The sequence below is a fragment of the Gekko japonicus genome, unplaced genomic scaffold (assembly GCF_001447785.1).
Source record: "Gekko japonicus isolate JY-2015 unplaced genomic scaffold, Gekko_japonicus_V1.1 scaffold103, whole genome shotgun sequence".
NCBI lineage: Eukaryota > Metazoa > Chordata > Lepidosauria > Squamata > Gekkonidae > Gekko > Gekko japonicus.
In genome coordinates this window covers 629,202-649,630 of record NW_015160210.1, presented here as the reverse complement: position 1 = coordinate 649,630, position 20,429 = coordinate 629,202, and the positions used below count along the sequence as shown (strand labels likewise).

General features: G+C 49.5%; 1 protein-coding gene across 1 annotated transcript; it reads right to left on the bottom strand.

Moving 5' to 3' along the window:
* Nucleotides 1-1,345: 1,345 nt before the first annotated feature.
* Nucleotides 1,346-13,102, bottom strand: B9D1 (B9 protein domain 1). The gene is made up of 7 exons (XM_015409411.1): nt 12,958-13,102; nt 11,870-11,938; nt 9,877-9,988; nt 5,903-5,999; nt 5,216-5,278; nt 4,329-4,396; nt 1,346-2,407 (listed from the first exon to the last, which is right to left on the bottom strand). The coding sequence occupies exons 1-7, from the start codon at nt 13,024-13,026 to the stop codon at nt 2,262-2,264; spliced, it is 624 nt and encodes a 207-aa protein (XP_015264897.1). The 5' UTR covers nt 13,027-13,102; the 3' UTR covers nt 1,346-2,261.
* Between the last annotated feature and the right edge of the window lie 7,327 nt (nt 13,103-20,429).

Genomic DNA, 20,429 nt, shown 5'->3' with positions numbered 1-20,429 from the left:
TCTCAGTATTTATTGCATTTTTATTAAAGCGTGAAGTACACTTGTAGGGCAGAAGAATGTGGGGCGTCCTACTTTGTGCCTCTCTCTCTGTTCTCTCTTCTCGAGCTGCTTAAATTGATGCTTGGAGGTAGATCTAATTTCTTCTTGGTCTTGAATTTTGGGGAGGGATATTAAAGGGAAGAGGGTGAACAGCCCGGTTTTTATAACCTTCCCGATAACATTTCTAGGTAATCAGAATATAAATGGAATTGCTGGAGAATTACAACTTGTCACGACTGTAAAATAACCTTGATGTAATCTTCTCTTCGGTATGTCGAAAATCTCTGTCAAATCTCCTTTACGCCAGTCGCTTGGCGAGCCGCCCGGAGCAGGTGGCTGGAATTTCCTGAAAAGGTCAAGGCGATAGAAGCAGAAACCAGAGACGGAACAGGAAGCTGCCTGTGCGCAGAGACAATCGGTATCTGGCGAACGTGTACAAGAGGAGAGAAGCCAGGCAGATCTCCTGTGCCTTTAATCAAGAACTCTGCCTTCAGCTCAGAGATGTGCTGCTACGTGCATTTTTAACGTGAAGTATAAAATTAGGTCGGTATTGATCACATTTTTGGTCTCCCGTCTTAAGCAAATTGTCATATCAGTGTTTGGAAATTGAAAGAAAACGTCTTAAAAATTGTTTTTTGTTCTGTACGGTGTCTGTGTGTGTGTGCTCTGTCTTTAGGTTTAACCAACTGCGTTTCCAACGCTTTTAAAACTGAGTTCCTTGGGGAAAGGACGGGAATGTGTCCGTAACAAACAAGTACTCCCTGCAGTGGCGGCAACATCCGTAGTGGGCATTGTTTGGCTGTGTGAGAGTGTGTGAACAGATCTCCAACTCCCCCTAGCGAAAGTGTTTTAGCTGGAAGCCATGTGCAAATCTGTCCTTTCACCTTCTAGCCTGATGCCCAGGTTGTGGGCAGTGTTCCCTCTAAGCTGAGTGAGTGTGAGCTAGCTCACAGTTTTTTAGCCTCTGGCGCACAGATTTTTGTCTTAGCTCGGGAAGGATGGGGCTCCAGAGCAAACTAATTTATGCAGCCCGCTCACAACTTTAATGCCAGTAGCTCACAAAGTAGAATTTTTGCTCACAAGACTCCACAGCTTAGAGGGAGCGTTGGTCGTGGGAATCCCTGAATCTTTCCACACCTGCCGCAGAAACTCAGAATAGCATTTTTCTGCAAAAACCCTTCTCCTTTCCTTGTAGGAACCGTCTCACTCTCTTTCTCTTACGCATCCTCCAATATTCACAAGGCTCTTTGCTACAACCATGAAAAAAAGATCTTTATTTAGTTTTTCTTTAAAAAGTATTGCGTTGACAGCAGCGAAGTTCCCTTTTTTGGCCTGCTCCGAATTCTGTCGGAATTTACGAAAAATCTGCATACAGACGGGAACGGTTTGACAAAGAGAGGTTTCATCAAAGTGGACCACGTGGCTTTTGATGAGACTTGGGTGTGTGTGTGTATCATTTAACGTCTTGTGAACAACATGCAAAAAGCTCTTGTGTGTCCTGACATTGATCTTCTCTACTTCATGCCCAGTAGGCTGCATGCTAAATGGCCATCCAAATGTGTGGGAAAGTTAAACAAGTAGACATGTCTTCTCGAAAACGGTCAAAGTAACATCTGAAGACCTTAGTCTTAAAGGCCAGTGATAACAGTGACATTTCGGAGATCTACAGGAACGCTGCTTTCAGGGAAAACGGTAACACATGAAGGAGCTGGTTCGTTTTGTACAGAGAGAGGCATTTCCGTCGCTCTTTCTTATATTGCTTTAACACAAGTGCAAATACTGTGAGCAACCTCGCTCGGGATAACTCGAGCGGCCCCAGCGGTGTGGGTGACAGTTCATTCATCACTCTCCCATAAAGGCATTAGGTCACTAAAAATGCCATCGCTCTGCGGGGTGCAATGTGGAATTGTCATTTTAACTTGCCCTCTCATGCCTGTTCACAGCAACGAAACGCCCTGCACCACGAGAGCTGTGCAGATCTTCGCTCCCTGATAACTTCAGTTTCCTAAAGAGCAGGGAGCGCGTCACACGAAAGGGCGTTAAAAAGCTGAACGGCACCTACTTTGACATGTTGTTATCCAGCGCCCGAGGTTCTGAATCCCCTACCGCCCTGCAGACGAATCCTGTGAGAACTGAATGGGCATCAGGCAGTCCGGTTCAAACCCCCGGCTGGTTGGAAACGCAGCTGTTGAGCGGAGGCCGAACGGGGCCCATCCTCCGCTTTAGTATCTATGGAGGCCGTCTCCCATGGAGGCCAGCGAGGGGCTGGGCATTCCGGCTGGGCTCACGTCGTAACCCAGCTTCTTCATCTCCTTGGTCACCACGTTGAACGAGAGAGTCACAAAGCCCTGGGAACGCACCCGGGTCACTGGAGAGGAGACAACCCAGCCGTCAGTGGGGCTCAAAAGACAAACACGAAACTTCCCTTAAAAGACGGTAGCGGATAATGCTGCCTGTTATCCCGTACCCTACGGCGGGGGTCTCTGACCTTGTTGAGCCTGCGGGCACCTTTGAATTACGACATGGCGTGGTGGGCGCAGCCACAAAATGGCTGCCACAAGGGGCGGAGCTGGCCACAAAATGGCTGCCACAAGGGGGTGGAGCCAGCCACAAAATGGCTGCCACAAGGGGGGCGGAGCCGGCCACAAAATGGCGGCCACAGCTTATCCTCAGTCACACAGCGAAGATAGTCGTGCTGTGGTGCCAGATGCTGCCAAATATACACAGGCAATCAAATCTCCAGCAGCTTCTAAAAGCAGGGGCACCAAGTTGGGGAACCCCGCCCTACGTATTTATAACCGATGTTTCGTTTATCTTTATTTAAGCATGTACGCCACGCTGCCTTGTGCGGTTAAGGCACCCGATAACGAAGGCGTACAACTTCCTTGCAGCAACACTGTGCCCCCCCCCCTCCAACATACTGACTGTGTATTTCTCCTCCGGATTTAGCAGTTTTAAAACCAAAGTGGTCATTTTTTTCACACACCCTTTAATTTCACCAGTGAACACCTTCCTTTTGGTCAGACAAAAACCCTCCCTTGGCACAGTCTTTAAGGGTAGGCAGGGACGGTGCCCTTCTAAACCTGTTCTGAAGTTTGGTAAAGCCCCGGTTTTATCCTCTGTCCGTGACTCTTGCCCCCTCCAGAGTCTGTGCTCCTACAAGGCCCGGAGAGACCTCTTTACCTGCAACCAGTGTTCCCCCTAAGCTGAGTCAGTGTGAGCCAGCTCACAGGTTTTTAGCCTCCGGCTCACACATTTTTGTCTTAGCTCAGGAAGGATGGCTCCAGAGCAAACTAACTGATGCAGTAGCTAAATCGCTCGCCCACAACTTTAATGCCAGTCGCTCACAAAGTAGAATTTTTGCTCACTAGATTCTACAGCTTAGAGGGAGCCTTGCTTGCAACTAAAAACTCCTGGCATGGATAGCCCACACTAGCCCAATGTCATCAAGTCTCAGAAGCGAAGCAAGGTCGGCCCTGGCTAGTCCTTGGATGGGAGAACCCTATAGGGAAGTCATGATGAACACGTGGAACTCACTGCCACAGGAGGTAGCGGCGGCTACAAGCCTGGTCAGCTTCAAGAGGGGATTGGATGAACATATGGAGCAGAGGGCCATCCGTGACTCCTAGCCACAAGGTAGAGATAGGAACTCTCGGTCTGGGGCAAGTGATGCTCTGTATTCTTGGTGCCTGGGGGGGGGGGGCAACAGTGGGAGGGCTTCTAGTGTCCTGGCCCCACTGCTGGACCTCCTGGTGGCACCTGGTATTTTTGGCCACTGTGTGACAGAGTGTTGGACTGGATGGGCCTTTGGCCTGATCCCACATTGGCTTCTCTCATGTTCTTAATATGGAGCAGAGGTCCATCAGTGGCTATTAGCCACAAGATATAGATAGGAACTTTCGGTCTGGGGCAAGGGATCCTCTGTCTTCTTGGTGCTTGGTGGGGTCAACAGTGGGAGGGCTTCTAATGTCCTGGCCCCACTGGTGGACCTCCTGAGGGCACCTGGTATTTTTGGCCACTGTGTGACACAGAGTGTTGGACTGGATGGGCCACTGGCCTGATCCAACATTGGCTTCTCTTATGTTCTTATGTAAGTCCTGGGTTGCCACGCAGAGGCAGGCAAAGGCAAATCACCTCTGAACGTCTCTTGCCTTGAAAACCCCACAGGGTTGCCCTAAGTCAGCTGTGACTTGACGGCAGAAAGAAAGAAAGAAAGAAAGAAAGAAAGAAAGAAAGAAAGAAAGAAAGAGAAAGAAAGAAAGAAGCGGCATCTGTTTCCAAGCACTCACCTTCCCGGCCCTCTCCCTGCGCCACCACTTTGGGGTCCGTGAACTCCGGCTGTCGTCCCATGAGCCAGCTGGGGGGAAAGCCGAGGCAGGCCAAGTCAGTACTACAGCAGCCAGACAGCTCCGCCCGGCCCGCTTTTCGTAGAGCCAAATCCCACAAGATCCCAGTTTGCCAAGTCTCAAGATGTGGGGCACAGTAAGTCAAAACTTCTCCTCGGCCAGGGCTAGCGACATGAGCAGGCACCCCCAAGGGGACACAGAACGAATTCCGCCGCAACGTGGCTCAGAGAGATGGATCATTTGGGCAGGACTCCCCATTAAAATAGTTTTAGGAGGGCAGCTTCCTTGGTCTGGAGAGGAAGAGCCCGCCCGGTCGCACATTAGAAACCGACAAGATTGTTAGGGTATGAGATTTCGAGAGTCAAAGTTCCCGCTTGGTCAAATATCTCCGTGCACCAGCTCTAGGAGTGTGCACAGGAAAAAATATCGGTATTTTACAGTTCGGGTAAACCAAACCCGAAAAATATTGGTAAATACCGATATTCCTAAATCCTGGTAGTATACTGGGATTCAAGAAATACTCGGCATTGCCGAAAATATTCGGTGTAACTTGAGCCGTGTCAGTTTCACTGCCCCTCCACTTCCAAGCGGAGGGGGAGTGAAACTGACCCGCTCTCCCACCCATTCACTTCCCCAGCCGGCCTGGGGTATTTATTCCTCTTTGCCGAATGCACACCCCTAACCAGCTCCCTCCGCCAGGTGTCTGTCGAAAAGAGCTTTGACTCTCGAAAACTCGTGCCCCCGAAACTTGTTGGTCTCTAAGGTGGTGCTGGCCTTGAATCTTCGCTCTCCGTCAAAATTCAATCCACATTGCTAATTTCTTTCAGTACCTTGTGAACTTCTGCAGCTTGGACGTCGATTCCGGGACAAACATCGGGATGGTTCTTTTATGGCTGAAACAGAATTTCACCACTTGGATTAGATCTGTGAGTGGGGTTTAAGCACTTAGGGAAGACAGAAAGCAGTGGAGGGTCAACTTGCATCATGGTGAGCAAGAGGACCCTCACCCACCAGGGGGCATGAAAGCATTCTCTGATTTACAGGGAGCTGATAATAAATTATGATAGATTTGTCATGACCTGCCTCATTTCCTTTGGGAATAAAACAGGGGGTGTGTGTGTTGCACTTTTTCAAACCAGAATACCCTCCAAATGCAGCCCAACAGTGGCAGTTCAAGAAGCAAATGTGTGTGAAGCAGGACCCAGTGGGAGTGCTTGATGTGACGGTCTACAAGGGACTGGAACGTCTTTGGCCAGGACTTAATGAAACTATACATTATTAAGTTGTCAAAAATTATCCTCACACCACAGCAGTCACGAGCCCGGCCTTGTCAACCACCAGTACAGGGTGTGCCCATAATACCCCTTGCATTTTTTTTGGTGTGGCTTAAATCTCACATTTTCCTCATCACCTGTCTTGCTTGCTTGGAACCGGGTTTTCCTGAGAAGAAGCAGCCGATGAAGATTACGGTCTGCTCAAACACAGATGCTCAGTGTGGGAAGGAAACACGGACTTACCTTCCTGGAGTGAAAGGAATGTGGACAGCTCCGTAGCCTCGAACCACATCATTGCCGAAACTATCTGGGCCGTACACACTTAAGACTATCTGAGGCCCTGAGGAAGAAACAGAGAGAGAGAGAGTCTATAAAGCTCGGGCTTATGAGCAGTTACGTTTGTTACTATGACAATATGGCCTTGTTTTTTTTCCCCTGAATGGAAGGTAGCAGGTTAGTCCCTTGCCCATAGCCATTTTTTGTAGTTTTGTAAATAACTGACCTTGTGCATCAACCAAGTGTGGTCTGGAAGACACAAAGAAGAGATTGTATTTCTACCCCGCCCACTCAGAGCGGCTTACAATCCCTTTCCCACAACAGACACCCTGTAAGGTAGGTGGGGCTGAGAGAGCACTGAGAGAACTGCACTTGCGAGAACAGTGCTGAGAGAACTTGTGACTGACCCAAGGTCACACCAGCAGCTGCATGTGGAGGAGTGGGGAATCTTACATCAGTGGGAATATGCATTTTATCGCCAGGTCTAAAGACCTGGTTTGGACCCCTTAAGTCAGGAATTCCAAGGTCCTGGCTAGGATCACTTTTGTCAGACATCTTGGGTCTAGTGGAAGGGGGTGGCAAGTAGAATTACATCTCAGCCGTCACTCTGTACAGCAGGAGAAGGGGGAGGCATTGTCCTTATTGTGGGGTGGTGGTTCTTTGTTGCTGCGCAATGACGTCACTCACAGTATGACCTGGGAAGTGCTGGCATCACAGTGGGGTTGATGCTCTAGCACTTGCTTAGAAACTCTGGAAACCATAGTGTTTCTGGGCAAAGCCTAGAGCGTCGCCCCGATGCTGGCGCTTCCAGGTCATGCCGGAAGTGATGTCACTGCGCCCTGCTGGAGATAATTCCTCCCTCCCGTTTTGCCTGCCTGCTTCCTGCCTGCCAGCCTGATGGGCGTTGGAGGTCACTGGAAAGAATTGCCAGGAGTTTGCCCACCGTTGGTGGATACCTGAGATGCCTACTCGGTGCCCCCCCCCGCCCAGCTTATCTCACTGCCTCAGCAAGGTCAAAAACCTCTCAAAACCTCTGGCAGAGTGCTGTCTCTCCAGCTGTTCGTTTATAGGCCGATCTACGAACCATTTATAGACAAGATTCACCCAAAAAGACAAAAAAGCTAGGAAAAGTCGAAGGCAGCAGGAGATGAGGAAGGCCCAACATGAGACGGACGGACTTCACCAAGACCCGAGCAAGGCTTTTAACAATAATAATAAGATGAAGAGATTGGATTTCTTCCCCGCACTTCACTCGGAGTCTCAGTGCGGCTTACAAACTCCTTTTCCTCCCCCTCCCCACAACAGACACCCTGTGAGGTGGGTGGGGCTGAGAGAGCTCTTTCCAGAACAGCTCTGAGAGAACTTGTAACTCACCCAAGGTTACACCAGCAGCTGCAAGTGGAGGAGTGGGGAATCCAACCCGGTTCTCACTACACCAAACTGACGCTACTGAGTGATCAGCCCCGGTGCAGGAAAGTGGCACAAGAAACAGCCAGGGCTTGTGGTATTGCAGTGGAAAAGCATAAACGAAGCAAAACATGAAACGTCCAAGTTTATCCTGCGTAGCCGGTACAACAAGGACAACGTGTGATCCTTTGTTCGAGTCATTTCAGAATGGAGGAAACAGTCTGTTCTGAGACAGAAGGCAAAGCAGGATGCCCACTCCAGGTTTTTCCAAACGTGCCCCCAGTGGCAAGGGAATTACCTTATCCTTCTAGATGACCTATTAGCCAGTTTGGCGTAGTGGTTAGGAGCACGGACTCTAACCTGGGAGAACCGGGTTTGATTCTCCACTCCTTCACATGCAGCTGGCTGGTGTGACCTTGGGTCAGTCACAAGTTCTCTCAGAGCTGTTCACTCAGGAGCAGTTCTCTCAGTGCTTTCTCAGCCCCACCTACCTCACAGGGTGTCTGTTGTGGGGAGGGGAAGGGAAAGGAGATTGTAAGCCACTCAGAGACTCCTTTGGGTAGTGAAGGGCGGGGTATAAGCACAATCTCTTCTTTCTGGGTGGGGAATGCACCAAACCACCCCAAAAAAGGGAGCTTGAGGAAAGTGCAGGGGCTTACTAAAGATGACATGGTTCTGCTAAGAAGAAGAGATTGGATTTATACCCCGCCCTTCACTACCCAGAGGAGTCTCAGAGCGGCTTACAAACTCCTTTCCCTTCCCCTCCCCACAACAGGCACCCTGTGAGCAGCGTTCCCTCTAAACTGAGTTAGTTTGAGCCAGCTCACAGTTTTTTTGCCTTTGGCTCACAGAATTTTGTCTCAGCTCAGGGAGGATGGCTCCAGAGCAAACTGATTTATGCAGTAGCCAAATCGTTTGCTCACAACTTTTATGCCGGTAGCTCACAAAGCAGAATGTTTGCTCACAAGACTCCACAGCTAAGAAGAAGAAGAAGAAGAAGAAGAAGAAGAAGAAGAAGAAGAAGAAGAAGAAGAAGAAGAAGAAGAAGAAGAAGAAGAAGAAGAAGAGATTTGATATATACCCCGCCCTTCACTTGGAGTCTCAGAGCGGCTTACAAACTCCTTTCCCTTCCCCTCCCCACAACAGACACTCTGTGAGGTGGGTGGGGCTGAGAGAACTCTGACACAAACTGCTCTTTTTCAAGGACAGCTGTGCCAGAGCTTGTGACTGACCCAAGGTCACATCAGCAGGTGCAAGTGGAGGAGTGGGGAATCAAACCCGGTTCTCCCAGATTAGAGTCCATACACTTAACCACTACACCAAACTGGCTTAGAGGGAACATTGCCTGTGAGGTAGGTGGGACTGAGAGAGCTCTGACAGAAACTGCTCTTTTTCAAGGACAGCTCTTGTCAGAACTAGGGACGCAAAGCTGAGACCTCCAGCTGACCTCCAGCCTTGGCCTCTGTGCCCTGTTGTTGGCCCTCCATAGTAACTGGTTGGCCACCGTGTGAGACAGGATGGTGGACAAGATGGACCCTCACTGGTTTGATCCAGCAGGGCTCTTCTGAAGTTCTTATCAGGGGAAGGCCTCAGCCTCTCTGCCCTGTTGTCCATAGTAACCGGTTGGCCACCATGTGAGATGGGATGCTGGACTAGATGGACCCTCACTGCTTGGATCCCACATGGCTCTTCTGATATTCTTATCAGGGGAAGGCTTCGGCCTCTGTGCCCTGTTGTTGGCCCTCCATAGTAACTGGTTGGCCACCATGTGAGAGGGGATGCTGGACTAGGTGGACCCTCACTGGTCTGATCCAGCAGGGCTCTTCTGAGGTTCTTATCAGGGGAAGGCCTCGACCTCTCTGCCCTGTTGTTGGCCCTCCAGAGGAACTGGTTGGCCACTGTGTGAGATGGGAGGCTGGATTTGATTGACCCCTGGTCTGATCCAGCAGGGCTCTTCTGAAGTTCTTATCAGGGGAAGGCTTCAGCCTCTCTGCCCTGTTGTTGGCCCTCCAGAGGAACTGGCTGGCCCCTGTGTGAGACAAGATGCTGGACTAGATGGACCCTCACTGGTCTGACCCATCAGGGCTCTTCTGGTGTCCTTATCAGGGGAAGGCCTCGGCCTCTCTGCCCTGTTGTTGGCCCTCCATAGTAACTGGTTGGCCACCGTGGGAGAGGGGATGCTGGACTAGGTGGACCCCCACTGGTCTGATCTAGTAGGGCTCTTCCGTCTTCCGAAGTTCTTATCAGGGTAAGGCCTCGGCCTCTGTGCCCTGTTGTTGGCCCTCCAGAGAAACTGGTTGGCCACTGTGTGAAATGGGATGCTGGATTAGATTGACCCCTGGTCTGATCCAGCAGGGCTCTTCTGATGTCCTCAGTCAGCTCAGTCTCTCTGTACAGGAAGACCCGAAGCCTCACTAACACGCAACGCGAGGCCTGTGAACTTGTTACACCCAATCTCGTCCTGTGAACAGCTGGTGCCCAGTCTCACCCTCCCCGTTCCTGCTGGCTTCCCGACCTCCTGAAACGTCTCTTACAGCCAAAGGGGTTGGTGCTTTTGAAGGTGATGTCGATGGGGAAGTTCCACACCAGGTCCTGCTGAGAGCCCCTGTTCTTCGATGTGATCTGTGAGATACCTTCTTCCAAACCCTAAAAACAAGGGGAGAGGGTGGGAGGCAGACAGCGGTGCTTACAATCACCCAGCGTCCAAAGAATGGAGAACCGCAAACCAACAAGCTTTTCTGCAGGCCAGAGCAAACTCACAAATATATCACGTGCTTCCGAACAGGGATATCGCAGTCCAGTATCAACGCGGAGACCAACAAGATCTTTGGGATATGAGCTTTCAAGTGTCAAAGCGCCCTTCGTCAAGTGTGTCATTGGTCTTTAAGGTGCTCCTGAAACCTCATATCCCGCACATTTCTGCCCCTCTTCTGATCTTAAAATTATAAGGTACTTGTTAGGATACATACACTGATCATCACAGCTGTTGTTAACCAATCATGGTATTTGGAGCCTAGCTGATAAAATGGGAGGTAGGTGGCCTCCGAAGTGGCTCAGTGGAAGTGGCTTTGCTTGGCATGCAGAAGATCCCAGTTTCAATCTCCAGTGAAAAGGACCAGGCAGGAGGTGATGGGAAAGACCTCCACCTGAGACCCTGGAGAGCTGTAAAGAGGGGCTGTGGCTCAGAGGCAGAGCCTCTGCTTGGCATGCAGAAGGTCCCAGGTTCAGTCCCCGGCAGCATCTCCAGTTAAAAAGGACCAGGCAGGAGGTGATGGGAAAGACCTCCGCCTGAGACCCTGGAGAGCCATAAAGAGGTGCTGTGGCTCAGTGGGAGAGCATCTGCTTGGCACGCAGAAGGTCCCTGGTTCAGTCCCCGGCATCTCCAGTTAAAAAGGACCAGGCAGGAGGTGATAGGAAAGACTTCTGCCTGAGACCCTGGAGAGCTGTAAAGAGGGGCCGTGGCTCAGTGGAAGAGCATCTGCTTGGCATGCAGAAGGTCCCTAGTTCAGTCCCTGGCAGCATCTCCCTTTAAAAAGGACCAGGCAGGAGGTGATGGGAAAGACCTTTCTCCGCCTGAGACCCTGGAGAGCTGTAAAGAGAGGCTGTGGCTCAGTGGCGGAGCCTCTGCTTGGCATGCCGAAGGTCCCAGGTTCAGTCCCCGGCATCTCCAGCTAAAAAGGATCAGGCAGGAGGTGACGGGAAAGACCTTTCTCCGCCTGAGACCCTGGAGAGCTGTAAAGAGAGGCTGTGGCTCAGTGGCGGAGCCTCTGCTTGGCATGCCGAAGGTCCCAGGTTCAGTCCCCGGCATCTCCAGCTAAAAAGGATCAGGCAGGAGGTGACGGGAAAGACCTTTCTCCGCCTGAGACCCTGGAGAGCTGTAAAGAGAGGCTGTGGCTCAGTGGCGGAGCCTCTGCTTGGCATGCCGAAGGTCCCAGGTTCAGTCCCCGGCATCTCCAGCTAAAAAGGATCAGGCAGGAGGTGACGGGAAAGACCTTTCTCCGCCTGAGACCCTGGAGAGCTGTAAAGAGAGGCTGTGGCTCAGTGGCGGAGCCTCTGCTTGGCATGCCGAAGGTCCCAGGTTCAGTCCCCAGCATTTCCAGTTAAAAAGGACCAGGGAGGAGGTGATGGGAAAGACCTCTGCCTGAGATCCTGGGGAACCACTGCCAGTCTGAGTAGACAATATTGACCTTGATGAACCGACGGTCTGATTCAGCAGTAGAAGTCAGCTTCACATTTGTGTGTGTCAATTGCTATAGGGACTGAACAATGAGTAATTAAAAAGGGGGAATTAACAAGATCTTAAGGCAGCAGCGATCTACTCCGCCTTGAAACTTCAACATTAAATTGCACCTGGGCCGGCCAAATCCGAGCAAAGCAAGGCTCTGTTCCAGAGTCGACAGATCTGCAAAGGTAAAAATATAATGCAAAAACTGATAACCATCAAGCTGTTAAAAGGCAACGTTACGTATTTTCATTATTTTTGCATCGTGCCAAAAACACCCAGAGGAGGTTGGAGAAAGAGTTTACCGTGGTGGGGGCCCAGTCTTGGCCGTACACGAAGCAGTATTTGCAGTAGAGGTCGTCGTACTGTGGGAACTGGGGAGGAGGAAAAAGAGACTTCAGTCGAAATTCTTCACTCGTAGGTATTTATTTTATTTAAAGCATTTATCAGTCACTTGCTATCTTGTGGAACTCAAGGAGGCTTATGACGTAACTAAACAGTAATAAAGCAGGAAAGACCACAGTTTAGTACTTAAACGATGTCTGTAAGCAGTCTGAAGACATAGGATTGCCATATGCTGTATAGGACCGAGCTCCTCTGCTTTTCTCAGCTCCTACAAATGATGCAATTGTTGAAGCGGTTGAAAAGTCCTGGGAGAAAAGCGCTTCTGCTTGAGAGGATGGTGTTTTTTGGTTGGGTTTTTTTGGGGGGAAAGGGGGGAAGGAACCCTGTCTGCAAACAAAGCCTTTTTCATTAATGCATTACAGTGCATCAATTCAGCATATTTGCATGCTAACCCAAGATGCAGAAATTCTTCGTTTTAAGTGGAAAACCCCAGGCTGGGGAGCGTGCTAAAGACACAGGAGCAGAGCTGGTTGGGAAACATGGCAACCCTACCGAGTTCCCACCCGAGGTTGCCAACTCTCCTGGTTTGTCACCACCCCATTGCAAATGGGAGGCGGCGGGGGGGGCGGACGGCCCTTTCCCTGCCCTGGGGAAGAAAGGGGGGGGGGGGGGATGAAAGGGACGCTTGCGGCTCTTAATTTGCACAGGAGCATGTGCGCTCCCCAGCTTCGGTTTTGCAAATTAAACGCAAGGACCTCCCCTCCCAAACCCCTATTTAAATATCGGCATGTCGGGGGAGCGTGCAAAAAATAACAGGAGGGTGCTGTGCTAATGCATTAATAATAATTTAAAAAAAAGGATTCATTTGCCAAACAGGGCTCCCCCTTCCAAAGAGAGAGAGAGAGAACACTCTCGAGAAGAAGCACTCTCCGGACGGGGCCCGACCCTCCCTCCAGCCACCTCTCACGACGGCATCGTGCAGAGGCGCTTGGTAAGTTGGCAACCTTCTCCTAGGAAACCGGCCCCCGGCCAGGCCCCGCTCGCCCACCTGCGCGCTCTCGATCTGCCCGCTGACCATGAGGAGGAAGACGGTGGGGTTGGCGGCGGCGACCGCCATGGGGCCTGGCGGGGTTGAAAGCGGGCCCGTTGCTAAGGGCCGCGCGGCGCGCCTTCCTTGGCAACGGGCCGGGCCGACGGCGAGCCGCCTGGGACAATCTTCTTCCTGACGCAGCGCCGGGGACGGCGGAGGGGCGGGGCGACGTTGCCTGGCCGTTCTAATGGGAAGGAGAGAGCGGGCGGAGCGGGGCAGAGACGCACAACAGGAACTAGCGTTTATTTTTATGTATTTATTTATCAGGAATTTAATTTTTTAATGCATGTGTTTATTTTTAATTCATTTACTATTTATTTATTGTTTAAGATTTGTGAATCACCCAATCCCTGCACACATAAGCAGTGTTCCCTCTAAGCTGACTGAGTGTGAGCTAGCTCACAGTCTTTTAGCCTCTGGCTCACACATTTTTGTCTTAGCCCAGGAAGGAGGGCTCCAGAGCAAACTAATTGATGCAGGAGCCAAATTCCTCACTCACAACTTTAATGTCAATAGTTCACAAAGTAGATTTTTTGTCCCTCACAAAGTAGAATTTTTGTCCAGGAGGCTTCACAGGTTAGAGGGAGCATTGCGCACAAGGCTCTGGGTGATGTACAACAGTTAAAGCAGTGTTAAAATTAATAAATCAGTTACATAATTTCAGATAATAAAACCACACACATATTATACAGCAATATTAATTATGTACCTAATATTATTTGTAATATAAATATGTGTTGTTGTTGTTCAGTGGCACAGTGCAGTCCGAGGCTTAGCAGCCCCGTGGACCACATCACGCCCGGCCCTCCTGTCCTCCGTCGTCCTCCAGAGTTTGCTCAACTTCATGTAAATATTACTATGTTATTATATTTGGAACAAGCATGGTGTAGCGGTTAGAGCACTAGAGAAAGTTTCTGGGGGACCCAGGTTTGAATCCCTGCTCTGCCATGGGAGATTGTGGGGTGACCCTGGGCCAGTCACACATTCTCAGCCTAGCCTACCTTGCAGGGTTGTTGAGAGGATAAGACTCTAGGAGAGCCTGGTTGCGGCCCCCACCCTGGCACGGCAGCTTGCTGGGTGGCCTTGGGCTAGTCACACGCACACACACGCACACACACACTCACAGCGAACCTACCACACAGGGCTGTTGCGAGGATGAAATGTTAGCTGCATTGCATCACCACTCGGGAGAAAAGGGAATGTAAATAAATTACTAAACAAATTCAACAGAATGTGTCAAATGAAGTTATTTTGGAGGACATTTTTAAATAGTAGGGTGGGAAAATATAGCCCAGCTCATATATACGTGATGTTACATTATACCATTTTATGGACCAGCTTGCCAATTTTTGCAATCCAGTTCATGTTATTTGTATGCATTATACCGTTACATTGGATGTATTGTACTTATTCCTTTATTTATGTAAAATATTCGCGAGCCGCCTTTCCACCATATAGAAACTCCAGACGGCTTACAATGTAAACAATGACAAAACACAGTAAAAAAAACCCATAGTAAAAAACTAGTTAAAATCAACACATTTATAACTGCCAGGAGGCAAAAGCAAATGCCGTCATGACTAACACTGTTTTAATGCAGAACAAAGTTCAAGTCCAGTGGCACCGTTAAAACCAACAAAGTTTTATTCAAGGTGTATAAGCTTTCGTGTGCAGGCACACGAAACACAAAAGCTTATACCCAGAATTAAACTTTGTTGGTGTTAAAGGTGCCACTGGACTCAAACTTTAGAAGTAAACCCAGGTGGTTAGCCGTGTTGGTCCGAAGCAATAGAACAAATTTGGAGTCCAGTGGCACCTTTAAGACCAAACAAAGTTGTATTCAACGTATTCAAGTTCATACCTTGAATAAAACTTTGTTGGTCTTAAAGGTGCCACTGGACTCCAAATTTGTTCTATTGCTTTGGAGCACTGGTTCTCAAAGTGGACCATACCGCCCCCTGGGGGACGCTGGAACGATCCAGGTGGGCGGTAGGAGCCTTGGGTGCAATTGGGGGGGGGGGGTGTTGAATAAAAATAAGGGGGCGGTGGAAGCATAAAGAAAGAAGAGTCCAGAAACTATTTAAAGCAGCCCTTTTCTGCCTTCTGGTCTTCCCTGGGATCAGAGCAACTAGAATGACAAAAGGGTTGGAACACTTTCCCTATGAAGAAAGGTTAAAGCGCTTGGGGCTCTTTAGCTTGGAGAAACGATGGCTGAGGGGTGACGAGGTTTATAAAATTATGCATGGGATAGAGCAGGTAGAGAAAGAAATACTTTTCTCCCTTTCTCACAAGACAAGAACTCGTGGGCACTCTGAAATTGCTGAGCGGTCGGGTTAGAACGGATAAAAGGAAGTACTTCTTCACCCAAAGAGTGATTCACACATGGAATTCACTGCCACAGGAGGTGGTGGCGGCTACAAGCATGGGCAGCTTCAAGAGGGAATTAGATAAGCATATAGAGCAGAGGTCCATCAGTGGCTATTAGCCATAAGGTATAGACAGGAACTATCAGACTGGGGCAGGTGATGCTCTGTATTCTTGGTGCTTGGGGGAGTGGGGGCAACAGTGGGTGGGCTTCTAGTGTCCCGGCCCCACTGCTGGACCTCCTGATGGCACCTGGTATTCTTGGCCACTGTGTGACAGAGTGTTGGACTAGATGGGCCATTGGCCTGATCCAACATTGGCTTCTCTTATGTTCTTAATATGGAGCAGAGGTCCATCAGTGGCTCTTAGCCACAAGGTATAGGTAGGAACTCTCAGGCTGGGGCAGGTGATGCTCTGTATTCTTGGTGCTTGGGGGGGGCAACAGTGGGAGGGCTTCTCATGTCCTGGCCCCACTGCTGGACCTCCTGATGGCACGTGGTATTTTTGGCCACTGTGTGACAGAGTGTTGGACTAGATGGGCCATTGGCCTGATCCAACATTGGCTTCTCTTATGCTCTTATGTCTGGGGCAAGTGATGCTCTGTATTCTTGGTGCTTGGGGGGCAACACTGGGAGGGCTTCTAGTGTCCTGGCCCCACTGCTGGACCTCCTGATGGCACCTGGTATTTTTGGCCACTGTGTGACAGAGTGTTGGACTAGATGGGCCATTGGCCTGATCCAACATTGGCTTCTCTTATGTTCTTATGGAGGGAGGGGGAGAGGTATCCCCAGAGCCAATCACAGCCATGCATTTGCAAATACATTTGCAAATTGCAAATGCATGTGCACCCTTGTAAGGCAGGTGTTGCTGTTTGGCTATTGTGTGGTGGCTACTGCTGGCTTCAGGCCTTCAGTTGCTGCTGCTCTGTTCCTGCCTTGGCTTGCTTGCGTGGATTGTGGTGGACTCTACCTGTACTGAACAAGATATCTAAAAGGTAAGATTTGGGGAAAACACATATTTTTAAATGGAGGATATTAGTAAAAGGACCTGTTAAATTAGTGTCCCTTTACTTTAGGTTGGGCGGCCTGCCTGGGGTAGCTTTGGGTTACAATTCTGTTGGGTGTGGGGTGGGGGTTGGCCAAGCCTTACTCTCTTACAATTAATAATTTGGGGGGAAAGTTTTAGAAGTTTGGTTTGCATTTAAAAGTATTTCTGTAGGATTGTTTTTAAATTAACTGTAGTTGCTTGTTGGGGGTGGGGTGGGGGTTTGGCTGAATCTTTTAAAGTTAAAGATGTTGGGTGACAGTTTCAAAAGTTTGGTTTGCGTTTAAGAGCATTTCTGTAGGATTAACTGTAGTTAGCTGTAGTAGTTGCTTGTTGGTGTGGTGGGGGTTTTGCTCAACGTTTTTAATTTTGAGATTGAGCTTTTGTTACTGGTGGATGTTTAAATATTATAGTTTTCTGCTTGGGTTTTTAAATATATTTCTTGAGACTGCACTGCCATTTCCTTTGTGTGTTTTGGTTAGCTGGGAGGGCTGTTGCTGTTTGTGGGTTCAGTGTTGTGCGTTGGTTGTCCCTGATATTGCTCTGGTGTTGTTCTGTTGTGGTTTTCCATTGTGATTCGTGAAGGTCTTCTTTTTAAAAGTTCTGCTTTATTTATTCCTTTTGGTTGCTTGGGAGGGTTACTGGCGGTGGGTGTGGGAGTGTGTGGGCCTTGCTTCTGTGCTGTGGCGTGTCAGACAAACAGTTGTGTTTTTGCTGGTTTGTTGCTGGTTTTTGACGGGGGGCGGCTTGCTGCTGTGGGGCTGTTTGGTTGTGTTCTGTGGTTGATCTTTTTTGGGGGAGGACTGGGGTTTGCTTTAGTCACTTCTCGGAGTGTGTTCCCCAGTTTTAGGCCAGGGCTTTGTGTCTCTGTCTTGTTGTGCTTTTCTGATCTCTGAGAGTGTTGTGCAGGTATTTTCCTTTGGCTTTAAAACTCTGGCCAACAGTTCTGGCTGCAAAAGCAGATACCTACACTTTATCCTTGATTATGGGCTATAGTACAAAAGTTTCTAATTGCATTTCCTTCAACGTATTTAGTGGAACGTGGGTTCAGTGCGGTCACAAGTCTGTTAACTAAAAAAAGAAACCGACTGCAAGTAGCTAATCGTGGGGATTTAAGATTGCTGCTGACAAAAATAGAGCCAAGCACTAATAAATTGATAGTGGCGCACCAGGTTCATCCGCCTCATTAGGATTTTTTATAAATGTTATTTGTGATTTGTGATTTTTTTTATGTTATCTTTTGTTATCTTAATTTTCTGTGTGTATGTTAAGACGCTGAACTGCAGGCTGTGGAAGGTCAGTAGTTCAGCAGTTTGAGACCCGAGTTGCCGCATGACGGAGTGAGCTCCCGTCTCTAGTTCCAGCTCCTGCCAACCTAGCAGTTTGAAAGCAAGAAATTGCAAGTAGATAAATAGGTACCACTACGGTGGGAAGGTAACAGCGTTCCGTGCGCATTGGTGTTTAGTCATGCCGGCCACATGACCACGGAAACGTCTTCAGACAGCGCTGGCTCTTCGGCTTTGAAACGGAAATGAGCACCGCAACCCTAGAGTCGAACTCGACTGGCTTTCGAGCAAGGGAACCTTTACTGCAAATGTTACTATGGTTGATTTTAAAAAATACTTTTATGATTTCGAGCTCCAAAGTGTCTCATTTACAACAACGTCTTTCTTTGCTGTGTGCAAATTGATTACTACATCTCTTTGTCCACTTCTTGAAGGTAGATTTCAAGGGGGGAGCGTCGAGTCATTTGGCCAAATAAGTCTGGGAACCACTGCAGGACTTAAGACGGTCCACTAGATGTCCCCATTTGATTCCTTTTGGCCAGAGGAAGTGGCAGGCACAGATCAGGCAGGGAGTAAAGGCTTGCGGTTGAGTGTAAAGACCTTGAAAGGGACCCATGCAGTTCCTTCAGGCAAAGAGGCAAGTCCTTGAATGGCCCCGCCCCACCCCTGACGTAGCGATAGGGATTCCCACGTGCGAAAGCAGAGAAGCAGGCCATTCCCTGGCCTGCTGAGAGAGCAGAGTAGGTATTTATTAACTGTATTTATTTAATTCATTTGTAACCTCGCCTTTCTCCCCCAGGGGGGACCCAAAGCGAGTGAGTGTGTGCATGTGCGTGCATGCGTATGCGCATGTGTGCCTGGAAGTCATGGCTGACCTCTGTTGACTCCCTAGTGGGGCGTCGATGTCTCGGAGAGGCAGCTTGCTGTTGGCCTGCCTCTGCATCCAGGCCCTGGATTCCTTGGCAGTCTCCTCTTAGGGTCACCACAGGTCCCCTTGCCATTGTGGTGGTGATTTGGAGGGGCGTTCAAAGCATGGGCGGGCTGCCACGTGCGATGTCCCTGCTGCAATGACATCACCCAGACGTGACATCATCACGTCGGTGACGTCACACGTGACGGTCTGGTTTTTGGGCCAAACCTCTATATGGGTTTTCTGCTTCAAAATCACAGAGTGTGCCCCCGAAAACACAGAGTCACGTGCAGTGTTGCTTCTGGGTGATGTCCTCGTGCCGGGGACATTGCACAACAGTGTACCTGTTTGGGGGTCGGGCTTCCCCCACCGGCCCACTGGCTGGCAGTGGATCGGAGCCCCCAAAAGCAGACAACCCCCCCTGCTGGGAACTGGGAGCCAAATCCAAACAAAACAGACCTCCCAGTAACCACACTCCAAAGAAAACAAAACTGGGGCCAATATCAATCCAAAGATACACTCTAAAAGGTAAGTTGAGTATAGTGGATGCCTGACGATCCACCAGAGAACGACGGTCCCCGTCTTATTTGAAGGACTATGTCACCTAGGATGGGTCGGAACTATGGGGGGAGGGATGTTGTGTATGCGGACTGCCACCGGGGGGGGGCAGCGGTCAGCCGGAGCTGCCAGAGCTTGACTCTGGAACAACAATAGGGACTAGGCTCCTAGTCCCTCCACTGGGGAGCCAATGGGATCCGTGGCGGGAGATTCAAACCCACCAATGGTGACCAGGGGTGTGTCCCCAGGGATGTATATAGTTGGCCCCCGGGCCATTGTTCCCCCATCTTGTTGTGTACCTAATAAAGTGTGCTATGCACTACGTCGTCATCTGTCATCCTTCCATGCGGCAACCCACTACACAATACAGGGTCAGCCGAAATGGGGCTTCCCTGGACTATCCAGGTCAGAGCGCACCAACCACTTTCTAAAAACACTCAGTGGGCACCACAAAAGGTATCAGCGACTGCCCTGCTACCCATGGGCTACAAGATGAAAGGCAGTGGCAACCAGTGTTCCCTCTAAGCTGAGTCAGTGTGAGCTAGCTCACAGTTTTTTAGCCTCTGGCTCACACATTTTTTTCTCAGCTCAGGAAGGATGGCTCCAGAGCACACTGATTTAATGCAGCAGCCAAATTGCTCGCTCAGAACTTTAATGCCAGTAGCTCACAAAGTAGAATTTTTGCTCACAAGACTCCACAGCTTAGAGGGAACACTGGAAACAGCAATATATGTAAACGAGAGGGGGGGAAATGCACATGCCCAAATTTAAACACCAAAAACCCATTATTTAATATGTTATTGAAGGCTTTCTTGGCTGGAATTCATTAGTGGCTGTAGATTTTCCGGGTGGTGCGGCCGTGGTCTTGGCATTGCAGGACCCAGCGAAACCACGTGCCAAGACCACGGCCGCACATCCCGGAAAACCTGCAGCCACTAATGATTTAGTAAGTTATACAGATATGACATGTATAGTACTCAGAACGAATTTTCCTGTGACACAATAAACAGACAGGTAGAAATTCACAAGTGAAGTTAATCACAGGTAGAAACCCATAGGTAGAGTTTTTACAAAAAGAATTCCCTCTAATGACAATGGCATAGTGTTGAAATGCTTCAGAATTCTGAAGGGAGGTTCCAAGAAATGGTTGATTCACCACTGGGAACCACTTGAGGATTGCTGTCTTGGAATACACTTTGTGGATGCCTACATGTCTCTTTGAAATGTTGAATCCGGCACGGTTCTTGAAAAAAATTATCGAAACGGAT